The 13,341-nt window shown below is 45.9% G+C and overlaps 1 protein-coding gene across 5 annotated transcripts; it reads right to left on the bottom strand.

Moving 5' to 3' along the window:
• Nucleotides 1-3,577: 3,577 nt before the first annotated feature.
• On the bottom strand, nucleotides 3,578-10,426 carry TAC1 (tachykinin precursor 1). 5 transcript variants are annotated; one of them, XM_038129873.1, is made up of 6 exons: nucleotides 10,272-10,426; nucleotides 9,438-9,575; nucleotides 9,214-9,310; nucleotides 8,592-8,615; nucleotides 6,877-6,930; nucleotides 3,578-4,634 (listed from the first exon to the last, which is right to left on the bottom strand). In XM_038129873.1, exons 2-6 carry the CDS (start codon nucleotides 9,558-9,560, stop codon nucleotides 4,585-4,587), a joined length of 348 nt encoding a protein of 115 aa, XP_037985801.1. In that variant the 5' UTR covers nucleotides 9,561-9,575; nucleotides 10,272-10,426; the 3' UTR covers nucleotides 3,578-4,584. The 5 variants fall into 5 exon arrangements, with proteins under 5 accessions (XP_037985801.1, XP_037985804.1, XP_037985802.1 ...); XM_038129876.1 differs by having other exon boundaries at nucleotides 9,438-9,566; nucleotides 10,272-10,357; XM_038129874.1 differs by lacking the exon at nucleotides 10,272-10,426 and adding an exon at nucleotides 9,842-10,074.
• Nucleotides 10,427-13,341: the final 2,915 nt, after the last annotated feature.

The raw sequence follows: 13,341 nt of genomic DNA, 5'->3' as shown, positions 1-13,341 counted from the left end.
AATGTCTTTTTTTCTTCCATGAAAGATGTATGTTCAAGGATATTTGTTCACTTGCTAACACCAAAACCAAAAATTAAAAAATTGCTGCTCTTTAAGTAACAATTATCTTCTGTAAAGGGAGGTGAGCTCTTTTGCAGATAACACAAGGATATGAGGCTGTATCTGGCACTGCAGGTGGCTGTGTACTGGCACAGCACAGCTCCAGGGAAGGAGCCCTCGTTACCAAAGTTTGCACTGGGACTTGCTCAGTATCTCTTATGGTAAAGCAGTCAGCCATCATTTAGGAGACATAGTTAAAGGAGCAAAGTTTGCATTGAAATAATGGTTGTTGGTAGCTCTGAAGGATCTGTTATTGACGTACTCTGAACAAACAGCATTTTAAAGACTCACTTTAATAATTTTCAAAAAAACCCTTGATGCTTTTCTGCTCTAGCTCATGATGGCTAGGGGTTGAGTTCCTGCAAGATCCCCATGACCAGACATTTCCAGATCCTTCCTTTTCTTTTGGTTAGAAAAATATCAATCTCCTGGTATGAACAGAGCACGGATTTGCTTGTGGCGTCAGAATTAGGCCAGAGCTGCAGACCCTGAGCTCCCCAGGTGAAATGAGGTATGGGGGGCCAGACCCTCCTCGCAGCTCCCCATTTCATGGACAGGGTTTGTGAGCAATGGCTCTGGATTTGGCTTGTCAGGTTAAATTTGGCTGCGTCTCCACCATGGACAACCAGTCTCCATGCAACAGCACAGAGATGGAGATGATGGATAGAGCTGCTGGCCCTCTGTGTCACTCTTGGGCAAGGTAGGTTTCTGAGAACCTGTCTTCAACATCACTGTCTGGGCGAAGGGGAGTACCTGTGTGTAGGGGAGACAGTGCCTACAAGAAGAGAAGCCACATGTCACAATGCAGATGATTGATGTATTTATTTCTGGGGGAAAAAATAAGCAAAAAAGGTGCCAAGCATGTTGGAGGTGGGCTGTGAGGTCAAACTGCCTGTAGCATTCCCAGTGGGGACAATTATCAGCATTGGGTTTACCCTCTGTGCTGATTTCCTAGAAAGACTTTTGCTTTATTTAAAGCTTGCTTGCATTTTGCTGTCAGATGCCCTTGCTGCAGTGTTATTGATTAGCTTATGCAACATGATGGATGTCAGAGTCAAAAAGAGCTCAGTCAGTGTCCCAGTTGTGGCTGGCTGTTGGGGAGACAGTGAGGGATTTGGTGAAAGCCTCTCCAAAGCCTGCAGTGGAGCTGGAGAGTGGGCACTGCCCAGCGGTCCAAGGCAGGAATGGCTGGGGCTGCAGGCAATGCTGTCCCACACATAAAAGTGTTTAAAAGCTGGTGGAGCCCTAAAAGGAAGATTAAAGACTGCAGAAATGATTTAAAACTCCCTTTGAAGTACTCAATAGTCTATAGACTATATTGCTTAAGACTAAAGGCAGGTAAAAACAGAATGCCTCTTTGTGCCTCCAGGATCCCAGGATGCCTGTGAGGGCAAATACTGTTGTGGGGAGATGTTGGGAGTGAGTCTGTGGCTGGAACAGACAGCTAGACTGGATGCCTGCAATGTGTGCAATTCATGCCCCTCCACCTCTGCCCAGGGACTGCTGTGCAGGCACAGCCCCACAGCCCTGATGTGGCACAGCCTGGCTGAGCCATCCCTGCCGGCACTGAAATGTGAGGAGGGGTTTTTAATGCATTGTTGGTAGAGTCAGTTGAAACATTTCAGGCTATGCCATTTGGTGTTTGCTTTATTTCTAGCTTGGAATATATGTCTATACAAATATATAAATCACTGCTAAATTGAAACTTGTCCAAAACCCAGATTAGCACAAATCTGACATTATTTTCCCATCAGAAATTAAAAAGAGTTGTTTAAAATGCTAGATTGAAGCCACTCAACAGACTGACATGTAAAAGAAGACTAATCTTGGTGACAGAGGCTCAGCCTTTCCTTCTAGAGTAAATTGTGGTAATGCCACTGACATGCCTGAGGGAAAGGATGCCACCCAGAAGGACTTTGACACGTGCAAGGAGCGAACCTGTGTGAATTTCATGAGGTTCAGCAGGGCCAAATGTAAGGTTCCACACCTGGGTCAGGGCAATCCCAAGAACAAATACAAGCTGGGCAGGGAATGGGCTGAGAGCATCCCTAAGGAAAAGAATTCGGGGCTCTTTGTAGATGAACAACTCAACATGACCCAGCTTGCAGCCCAGAGAGACACCCACATCCTGGGCTGCACCAAAAGCAGAGCAGGCTGCAGGGAGAGGGAGGTGATCCTGTCCTACTCTGCTCTGATGAGATCCCACCTGGAGTGCTGCATCCAGCTCCGGGTTCCCCAGCACAGGAGGAATGTGGACCTGTTGGAGCAACAGCCGAGGATGGGCATGAAGATGATCAGATATTTAAATTGAAAGAGGGTAGTCTTAGATTGGTTTTAAGGGAGGAATTCTTTACAATGAGGGTGGTGAGACTCTGCAACACGTTGCCCAGACAAAGTGTGGATACCCTACTCCTGGAAGTGTTCAGTGTCAATTAGGTTGGAATTCTGGGCAAACTAGTCTAGTGAAAAGTGTCCCTGTCCATGGCAGGGTGTTGGGCTAGATGATCTCTAAAGATGCCTTCCAACCAAACTCATTCTATGTTTTTCTAGAAAATTCAGTCCTATCTGTTTACTGGATGCTGTTATTTAGTACCTGTGCTGTCTTTCAAACACTTAAAGCCCATGTCTATTTGCAGGCTTTGCAGTGGTTCCTTCTGCAGGGAGGTTTTGAGATGTGCAGGCTGCAGGGAGGGAATGGTGGGTTTTTTTCTTTCCTCTCTGTGTCTCAAAATTCAGCACAGATAAACTGTGAGCTCTTGTGAGCACCGGGGTCCTCCAGGCAAGGGTTACAGCACTTTAAAGTTTTTCCTTCTTTCTATCCTTCACCAAGCATTATTCAACATGATTTCCGCAGTCTTTTCGCTGTGCTGCTAGCCCAGCAGTCAGCTTCTCCTCCTCACTGAGCTCAGTGAGAATTCACAGAGAAGTTTATTAGCCTGAAACTTAGCCCTGGAAAGACAAAGAGCTGCCAGAGTGCCAGTGCAACCACTGAGTCTCACATCAGTGTGGCCCCTCCCACAAGCCACCTCAGTTTTCCCACCATGTAGCCCCCCACCTTGCTAGATCTGGCTTCTAGCTAGCTGAAAGTGGGATCTGTTTTGAAGCATGGGCAGGCTTAGGTGCTGCTTCTAACCCAGAAGGAGTGAGGTCCAGCGCCCACCTGCTCCTAATGGGGGTAGTTGTGATAATGCCTCAGGTAACCTTGAAAATGGAGGTGTAGGAGTTCATTTCCAAAATGGAAAACAACAAGCAGTGAATCCTTTCATATTACTTAGTTTTAAATTTAGTTTGTATACACTGATTGTTTTTATTGGTGATTCATCTGCAATGAAAGCTTGCATCATAACATCAGAGAAGTATAGCTCATAGCAGGGGGAAAGAAGATAGAACTCCAGATGCCTTGGCATCTGCTGAGATGGATGTAGCATTTCAGCCCATTCCTGGATATAGCAATCAGATATTTTAATTAAAAAGATAATTACAGTCGCATTTTTTTTTCTTTTATATTGCATGGATTCACACCCACAGGTACTTTTATTGTGAATATGAGGGATAGAACTTATTAAGAGCTTGGCTTTCAAATAATAAATCTACAATGTTGGATTAATTCCACACCGAATTATTGGAGCTGAGGGATAGATCATGCTCTTTCCATTCAGTCAACATGCTTCATAATTTCCATCAGGTTTAAAAGGGATGGCACCTTGTGTGACCTGGAGCAAGCCCAGGAACTCCTATCTCCAGTAACAAATCCCTCAAACATTCACCAAACACACATGTGGAGGTTCACAGCCTCCCTGCAAAAAAGAAAATAATTTGATGTTTCTTTCCAGTCTCGGACTACTGTTGCTATTTCTCATTCCAGACCAACGTGGAAAGTAACTCCATCACTATCACCAAAGGAAGTATGTTGCAAAAGCCCCAGAGTATTTTTTATTTAAAATGTTACTATCATAAAATTCCAGACTATGAAATGAAGACCTTGGATTCCCATTAGAACATTACCCATTCCCCTTTTTAAAATATATTGATGCATAATCACAGAACATAAAACATGCTGCAATGATACAAATATATTTTTGATACAGAAATTACAGTACATAATAAACCATGAAAACAAATTGAGGCACTAGACTGAACATCAGCTTTGTTCTGCACTAGCTGTGAAGCTGATAGACTTGCTTTCAGTGAACAAAAGAACACTTGCTTGTTTAGTAAACATAACTCTACAGGTCATATCAAACATGTGCTTTGTTGTGAGACATCACCAGGGTTGCTGGTTCTTTCAGAACCACAACACACCTACACAACGTGTGTCACTGCCACAATATGAAAAAATAATACTTTTATTGAATGTACAACTCGAAAAAAACAAACCCCTTCAGTTATTAAATAAATAATTATTTTCATACAGTGGTTGGTTTATATTACACTGCATTGGCCATTAGAACAAATGAAGTTTAATAAATAATGCACGGGAACATCTCATTTACGCCTCCGCTCGTAATTCTGTGCTATGCTCCCTTCAGAGGACCCTGCAAAAAACGAAGCGGATTGAAGCACGAGGTACAGCCTTGATGAACACCAGCAAGCACAAGAAGTGTCAGAGACCTGCAGCCAGCTGGCACCACCAGGTACCAGCGGCATGTTTGGAGCAGGGACCAGGGCTCCTGGCCCATCCCTGAGCTGCTTTGGTTTGGTTTTACCTCTCAGACTACACTGTCCTCCAGAAGGCTGAAGGTCTGAGCAGCGTTTTCCACCTCTCGTCTGCTGAGCTGCTTGAAGCACCATTAACTCGGAGCCCCTTTACCTCCCAGTAATTCATCTAACTGATGGGATCTAAGCATTCAGGTCAATTTCTGGTGGAGGGTTTCTGCACAGACATCTCCACCTTCATTCCTGTGCAGTCAGCTCTTTGGCAGCTCTTTGAAACTCTCCCTGTCCACAAGCCCTGCACACAGGAATAATTTTACTGTACGCCGTGGCAGAAGCCAAGCTCCTCAGACATATTCAGACTACCACGCAGACAAGCTGCAGGCTAAAATAGTCTTAAGTGACATATTTTATGTTTAGTAGTGGTAGATCTCTCCTTCTTGCTCATTTAAAATGGAAGTAAAATCCAGAGAGCCCTTCTTGAGCAAGGCTGTCCCCAAACTGGAGACTGAGACATCAGCATCCCCTGACCCTGCTGTGGCACCTGAGGCTGTAAATCAGCAATGTGCTCACATCCTGAGGGACAGCATGAGCTCCTGCCCATTACCAGGGAGCTCAGGGCTTTCTCCAGAAGAAAACCACTGCACAGGGTGAAAGTCCTGCCCAGTTAAATATCTTCCAAAAGGGAGGGTAGTCCTAATACACACTATTCCTGATCTTGCTTTGGTTACACAGTCCTTAGGACCTATCTTCTTCTCCAGTGGAGCAGAGAAAACTTCTTATCATCATTTCCCCCTCAAGCCTCCCTGCAGAGGCAGAAAAGCTGGGAATTCTAGTTTTACCTGTCAGACAGGTGTTACACAGCCCAACAGAGTAAAACATCATTATTCCCTTTTGTCAGAAATACCACTTAACAGTATCCTGACTATACCAGCAATTTTGAAATTAGGGCAATAACATCTTTGCATTTTTTAAAACATTTTCTGTATTTTACATTCTCATATTAATGTAAATGTAATCCCAGTGGAAACCAAACCACATTTATTTCTTACAGGCTATTTACTTTTGTGATAGCAGATATATTTACAGGTATTATGCATTTAATAGCTATTGCCACTGCAGAAAATTGTACAAAATTATTCATGATACGTAGCAATTTGCAAAATAATGCAGAGAGCAATATTACTAGTCTTGAAGGGGGGTTAATTGAAAATAAAAGTTACTGACAACTATAATTGCAGAATATAGATCACAGCATGTATCCACATAATGTAAAGGTGTCAGCTAGTAATTTAACTTTTATCATCCATTTAACAAAACAGTCAGAACTATATCAGAGACATGAAATTCATATTAGGTTTTTTTTTTGTTTTTTTTTTTTAATTCTTATCCTGGAGAATCGACTGATGCTTATTGGTTCGCAGTGAGGGATTTCCTCAGTACAGCCCTAGAGCACAGGGAGGGAAGGTAGAGCTATGGGGAGTCTCCAATTTCCTACAGGGGTTCTGCACATGAGGGGAGAGGAGAATTCTGCCCCGTATGGACACTGTGGGAAAATAAATTCACCGTACCCACTCAGAATTTGAAATGCTTTAGGTGAAGTCAAAAGCTGAAAGAGGCTGTGAATGTTTAACAGCCTGATCTGCAGAATGAGGTGGTGTTAATGGTAAAGTTCTGTTCTTTCACCTTCCACTCCACGTACTAGGAATAAAGGTCTCCAGAGAAGATACCCTTTTACCTGATGAGATCTGGATTTAGACCACAAGTTACGTGACCTTTGCATTTTCAGCCTCCAAATTTTTCTTGATACCTCATTAAAATTCAGGGTTTTTTGTTTTAATGGCACTTTGGGGACCAGCAGAACATGCAAGGGCAGGACAGTAACAAAAGTGCTCTGGGGAATTCTACCTGAGTTACCTGCAGCTCAGACCAGCCTGGTCACTTCAAGGACTGAAGTGAACTCTGAAATATCTTGGGTGACAAAGAAAACCCTGGTTCTTTTTCAGAGAGCTCTAGATCTAAACTACATGAAAGCTGCTTCTTCCATCCGCTGGGTGAGAACAAAGAGGCAACGGAATGAAGAGGCTCTGTATCACCAAGTATCAGATTTAGTCAAATACATACCAGAATTTAAAGATCTTTTGCCCATAAGTCCAACAAAGGAGTCTGTTTTATGCCCTGAAAAAATATATTTAGGGGTGTTTTAATACATTTTAACTAGGCAGGCTTTTAAAATAACAGGTTCTTGCAAGGAAAGAAGACAGGGTCTGAAACTGTTTCTATCACAGACCAGTTGTTCACATCACTCTCAGAAAACAGAAAATGGACAGCAGTCTGACTAATCAGACTGAACAGGATAGACCAAGGCACAGGCCAGTTAGTGGACATCTTTACATTAGGTTAGATAGACCTTTGGTTTTGGGTTTTTTTTTTTTTAAGTATAATGGAAAACCAATGGCCACTAACAGTACAAATCTTACTTCTCTCCCGGTACAACTCCTACTGATCTGAGCAAATGCACAAGAAGGCAGTGTCTTGGTATAGCCTGCATCTGTGTGGTGCATCTCTTCTCCCTGTTATTGTTTTATTTCTGTAATGTGGAAGAAAATCCTCCCTCACAGGTCAGGTGGGGCCCTTACTGGAGAGGAAGCCAATGGGACTCAACGTCTGGCCACGTCTGAGCTAGACAGTCTGGCTCTAATTTTGGAATATTTATAAGTTCAGGTATTACCCTCCTGTCCCTTTAGTAATTCTCAAGATACTGGAAGTGTAGAGGATAAATTACTCCAAGTTTAGGCCTACAGTACACATCAGGGTTACAGTAGTAGCAATAGGTTCAGACAAGGAATGAAAATGAACTGATCTTTATCTAAACTATCTTTTGAGTCAAACGTAGAAGTTTCTCTTTGGAAAGAATTTTGCTTGGTGAATTCATACACAAAGCAAGATACTCAGACCTCACGTGTATTAATTCAAGCTGAAGCAGTTTCAGAAAACGATATTTTTTTTTACTTTAGTCAGACGGTAATTTGGCATGAGCTTTGTATCAGACTCTTTATTTGGTCTTCCAATACAGAACCCCAGAGAAAGCATCTTGTGGATAATAGAGCACTGGGACAGTTTCTGGCCTCTGTGGACAGAGGAGGTTTCACAGTATACAAGATCATGTTTACCTAATAAAAATCTTCCAGTTTCTCTTTAAACACCATGAGGTGATTTCAGAAAATAAACCTATCACTGTGCAGAGCAAGGTAACACCCCAGTGCTGATAGCATCTCCTGCTTGGTGTTACACAGAAGCAGAGCAAGGCACACTTACTAATGGGGCAAGATATGGCTCTTCATAGGGCAGCACATCATCAGTCAGCCCCTACTGTGAGCAGGAGTCTGATTCTCAGCCAATGCTAAGGGCACAGATGCAACATCTCGCATGTGAGGACTGGACGCTCCCATGAAAGAATTCTTGGGGACTTGGGAATTCATTATTCTAATTTTCCAGATTTTGCCATCTTAATTGCTCCTCTCAGAGTCTGGCAGTACGCCTGCCTTGCCAATGAGAAAGGCTTACAAAATCCCCCCTTGGGAAATAAGAGAGAGCTGCAACATCCGCACATTAATATGGATTGAAATCTCAAAGCTTGCAGCAGCTCAGATGAGATACAGGCTCACAGTGGCACTGAAGGGGAGGTTTCAATTCCTTAATAGATCATTTCTCCACCAGTGGTGCTGCTAGTCCCTAGCTGAAACCAGTCACCTTCTAAATAATCCTGTCAAATACACTATTCTCTATTTGAATATCTTCTAATGATTACTTAAAATGTTTGTATTTTTTAAACTTACTTTTGTGAGAGATCTGGCCATATCCTGATTGGAAGAGGAAAGAGAAAAAAGACAAAAAGAGTTGTTAAAAAGGGAATGGCATAAACATATGATGCTACTGCAATGCTTCCAAAAATCAGGTACAAAAATTAACCTACGCATATTCCACTTAAGGAAATTCGGATGATGGTTCACGACTGCATTTCTCTTTGAAGTGACTAAAAACTTGTTTCAGCTTAACCTACACAATTTATATTCGTTTAGCTCCAATTTCTTAGATCAATTCTTGGTTGAGTAAACGTGTAGAAAATGTGACAATAATTGTATACTCAACCAGTTTCCACACTTTGGTGACTCAGTGGCATGTATGAATTATCATGCCATCCCTTACTGAGATTTTATGTGTTGTAACAGGTAACACTTAAGACTTTAAAGCCCTCTCTTTTCCAATCAGTCAGTTAATCATCTCATATAAAGCTTGAAAGAAACAACAAAGCAAAAAAGCCTTAACCCACAGTACCCTCATGGCAGCCTAAGAAACAGGTGTAACATATTAATCCTGAGCGATAACCGTGTAAGGTTTGGGCAGGCACTGGGAGAAGAGGCGTGCGGAGAGGCGTGAGCAGCCCCCCTTCCCGCTCACCGGCATCCCGCTTGCCCATGAGGCCGAAGAACTGCTGGGGCCGGGGTCTCCGGGCCATCCTCTGCAGGAAGTGCTCCAGGGGCAGCGGCAGCTCCTCCTGCGGGGCGACAGCGGGCGGCGCTCAGTGCGGACCCCCCATTCGGTCCCGGCCGGGCAGCGCCCGGCACAGAGCCCCTGGCTCCGAGCCCTTCGCTCCCCCAGCCCGCAGGGCCGCCGGGGCTCACCTTCGCCTGCTCACCGTCGGACCAGTCGGACCAGTAGCTGAGGTCGTCGGTGGTTCCCATCTCCTCGCCCAGCGCCTGTGAGGAGGCCAGGAGGAGCACGGCGAAAGCCAGCGGGAGCCTCATCGCCGCCTGGACGTCCTGCGGGGGCAGAGGTTGGAGCCCTGCACGCCCGGACACACGGCCCCGGGGCACAGCTGCGGACACACCGCCTCGCACGTACAGCCCCACATCGCCCAGTCACACCGGCACCCCCGCCCCGACTGCTGCAGACCCCTCGGAGAGGCGTGCACCCCACACCCGGCACACAGCTCGGTGTGCTCCCCAACACACGGACAGACACACAGACTCACTCAGCCAGCGGTGCCCCTTCACACACGCACGCACAGAGGAAGATTTAAACGCACCCGCACACGTCTGTGCACATCTAGGATTCACGCCTTCCCAAATACACACCCGCAGACAGATACACCCCCCTCACACACGCATCCAGGTACGCATGCATCCACTCACGAACTCATACAAAGAGCTGCACACCTTAAATACTCACACCCACGTAGGTACGTAGCTGTCCACACACGCAAACACAGAGACACACGTGTCCAGAGGTGCACGCTCATCCCTTTGCACACCCAGACACAGAAGGACAGGCATAAAAACATGCTGGCACATCCAGGCGCGCACGTGCGGACACACAAGCACGAATAGGCATCCCCCCAGCGAGGCACCCGCATACAGACCGGGACAAAGAAGCACACACGCACACCGCCCCACAACCACAGGACGAGCGGAGCCCCGCACACGGGCACGGCCGGCCGGGCTCGGCAGCGCACGCACCGTCTGCAGCGGGGAGCGGAGCGCTGCTCTCCGAGCGCATTGGCCGGCCGCGGGAGCGCTCCCCACTTTATATGCCTGGAGACGGGGAGGGCTGAGACAGCCTCATTTGCCTAAATGCAATTACCCCCGGTTTTATCGTCCCAGCCCCGTGACAGCCCCCGCCCCGGGAGCAGCCCCCGCCCCCCGCTCCGGCGGCGGCTCTCGGCTCTGCCCGGGGCCGGCAGCGCGGGCGGCTCCCATCGCTGCCCCCGCCGCTCCCTCCCGCCCCGCTCCGCGCCCTCGGGGCCGCCCCGCACCGTCCGCGGCCAAGGCGCGTCCCGGCGGAGGACGCGGGGTGAGGGTGTGGATCTGGATGAGGAACGCGGGATGCGGGTGCGGATGTAAGGGTGCAGACGCCGCTTTTCGCCTCTGCCACCCCGCCCCGCTCTCCCAGGGCACGGAGAGCTGCTCTCCGCTGCGAGCGGCACCGCCGGGAGGGAGAGCAGCGGGCAGGGGCCGGGGGGCAGCAGGAAGGGCCAGGCAGAGGGGCAGCCTCCCGTGCCCGGGCCGCTTCCTTCCCCGGGTCTGTCTCCCCCGTGCCGCTGCTCAGGTAGCCCCAGCCCGCCGGGACTAAAAGTGAGGGATGCGCGAAGCTGAGGAGGGCCTGGCAGGGTGGGTGCCGGCTTGGGGCGCCGGGCACCCCAGCTCCGGGCTGTGTGTGCCTGCTCAGGGGCTGCCGCCGCCGGGCAACAGGCAGGCACCGCTGGGCTGGCTGCGGGAAAAGGCGAACGCCTGTACCGGAAAGAGTACTGAGCCGTCCCTGGGTGTGGCAGCACATCCCTGCCGGTGGCAGCTGTGACAGCTTCGTCTATAAGATTGCACTTAGATAAGAAAGACTGTGACCCAGTGAGCTAAGGGTCACTCTCGTCATCATGGGCTGCTTGGGAGTGGGGTTGAGAAAGTGTGATTTGGAGAAGGGACTTCATGCAGCCCAAGCACCTGCATTGGGCACCGCTGTTGAGAGCTCGAGCATGGGTGGTGAGAATGCTCCTCATTCTGACTAACAACAAGCTGGCAGAAACCACAATGTTTATCAGCTCTGGAAACCCAAACCATCCAATTTTCACGCTGCACCTTTGCAGTATTCCCTTTGATGTGTGAACTTTGAAGTCTCTTGAAGAAAAATTGTTTTCTTGTGCTTTTGTTTTATTATTTTGCTTCTGTTTAGTATAGTGACAACAGAGCACCGGTCAGATACATCAAACCAGGCTTGCCAATCCTGCAAATGTTCCTGAAGCTCATGTCTCTCAGAAATCCTGAAAACTCCCAACTTTCTATGAAGTCAATTTCTATCACTCATAAAGTACAAATTTGAACTGAAATGTGCTATCTGTTCCAATTCTCTAATTCAACATTTTACCAAAGTGGATGTAACCATAACTTGACCTATGAAATTACAGCGATTTCATTTTTTGAGAGAGCAAGAGAAGAAAAATTAAAAAGGGGTCCTTTGCAGTCTTCAGACTTTAATGAATTCAAGTTCTTTATCTCAGGCTTATCTAATAGTTTGGGTGGAAGTGAAAAACTGATTAATAGATCAGGCTCACTTTCTCTTTCTCAATTTTAAAATAAATTGGCTGTTTAATCTTTCTTTGACCTGCAATAGCCAGACGTTGCACTATGAACTTTTCAGAAAGTGAGCAGATTTCATGGCTAATGAGCAAAGCTGATTCCTAGGAAGATTTTGAGCTCATTTCTTCCATGTGAAAAGGACACAGAAGGCTCAAATAAGGAAGCAAGCTGAAGCTCCTGCCTTGGTGCTGCCCAGTCCCTATCCCAGTGATGTACTAGAGTAAAAAGTGCCCTTTGTGCACAAACAAAACACCCTGTTTCCTGTTTCACCTTTATAGATATAAAGCTGCTAATATCATGTGTGAGGAAGAGACAGCTTTATATCTATGAGTAACCTTGTGAATAAACATGTGAGCTCAAAGACAGGTACAAGGTGTCTTTGAGGAATATTCCTTCTCTACCCATGCTCAGGGCACAGACCACACTCCTCTGTTAGAGTTAGACCATGTGATTTCCAACAACCAGCGTAAAGATTTTTGGTCATGAATCAAGAAATCATTGGATCCGAATGACCCAAATAAGGATTAGCATTTCATGTGGAAGTGACACAGAAAGCTGCCTTCAGAGTCCTTACCCAGATATTTCCTTAATAAGGATTAGGAGCTGGACTAAAGGCACTTGTTGTGGCTTGAATCTCAACACTAATGGAAAACTATTTGGGAAGCAATTGCCTGTGAAACACACCTCAGAGAATTGGTTTTTCAGTAGGCTTTATGCGATACCTCCTGTGTGATGATCCTTGTGAAATGTTTATTTGAATTTTATGATGATGTTTTGGTTTCCAGTAAAAAGTCTGATCATTAAATGATAAGTTCCATTGGCTGCTATACTGTTACCTAGTGATTCTTACACCATTAACAAAGAGCTAATGTGGGATGGGAAAATAGCAAATTGCATATGCCCATGTAAGATTTTGTGCAGAATATAGATTTGGAATTTTTTGAGCGTGCACAATTTAGAGCGTTTGACATGAAGTGAATGCATCTGTCATTGTTCTTCAGTGGTCTTGTGCTAAGCAATTGCATACTATATATTTAAACCTAGAGCCTAATTCTTGTGTACATTAAGATGTCTTTTCATCACTTTACCAGAGACACTCAAATAACAGAGACAGCCCTAGAAGAGTTATTTTATGTTACTTCAAAAATTAGGGATGAGATGCAGTCTACCTGAGCACAGTGATCCTCTCTGTACATGTACCAGACCTCAGCTCTGATTTTGATCATTACAAGACTGGAAATGTTCTTATCCAAAGATACAACTTTATAAACATTGGAAAGAGAGACCGTGATTGATGACCTCCTAAATTTTTCATAGGTATGTGTCTCCAGGGTAAATAGAATGATTTCAATTGCAGATGAGGACTCTTTGTAACACAGTGATTTATTTTGCCACTGTAAGATTATTTATTTGCAGTGAATCCAAGTGGCATTGGAAAAATTAGCAGAACTCATCAGAG

This window comes from Motacilla alba, chromosome 2, assembly GCF_015832195.1.
Source record: "Motacilla alba alba isolate MOTALB_02 chromosome 2, Motacilla_alba_V1.0_pri, whole genome shotgun sequence".
Taxonomy (NCBI): Eukaryota; Metazoa; Chordata; class Aves; order Passeriformes; family Motacillidae; genus Motacilla; species Motacilla alba.
This window is presented reverse-complemented; position numbering and strand designations above follow the sequence as displayed.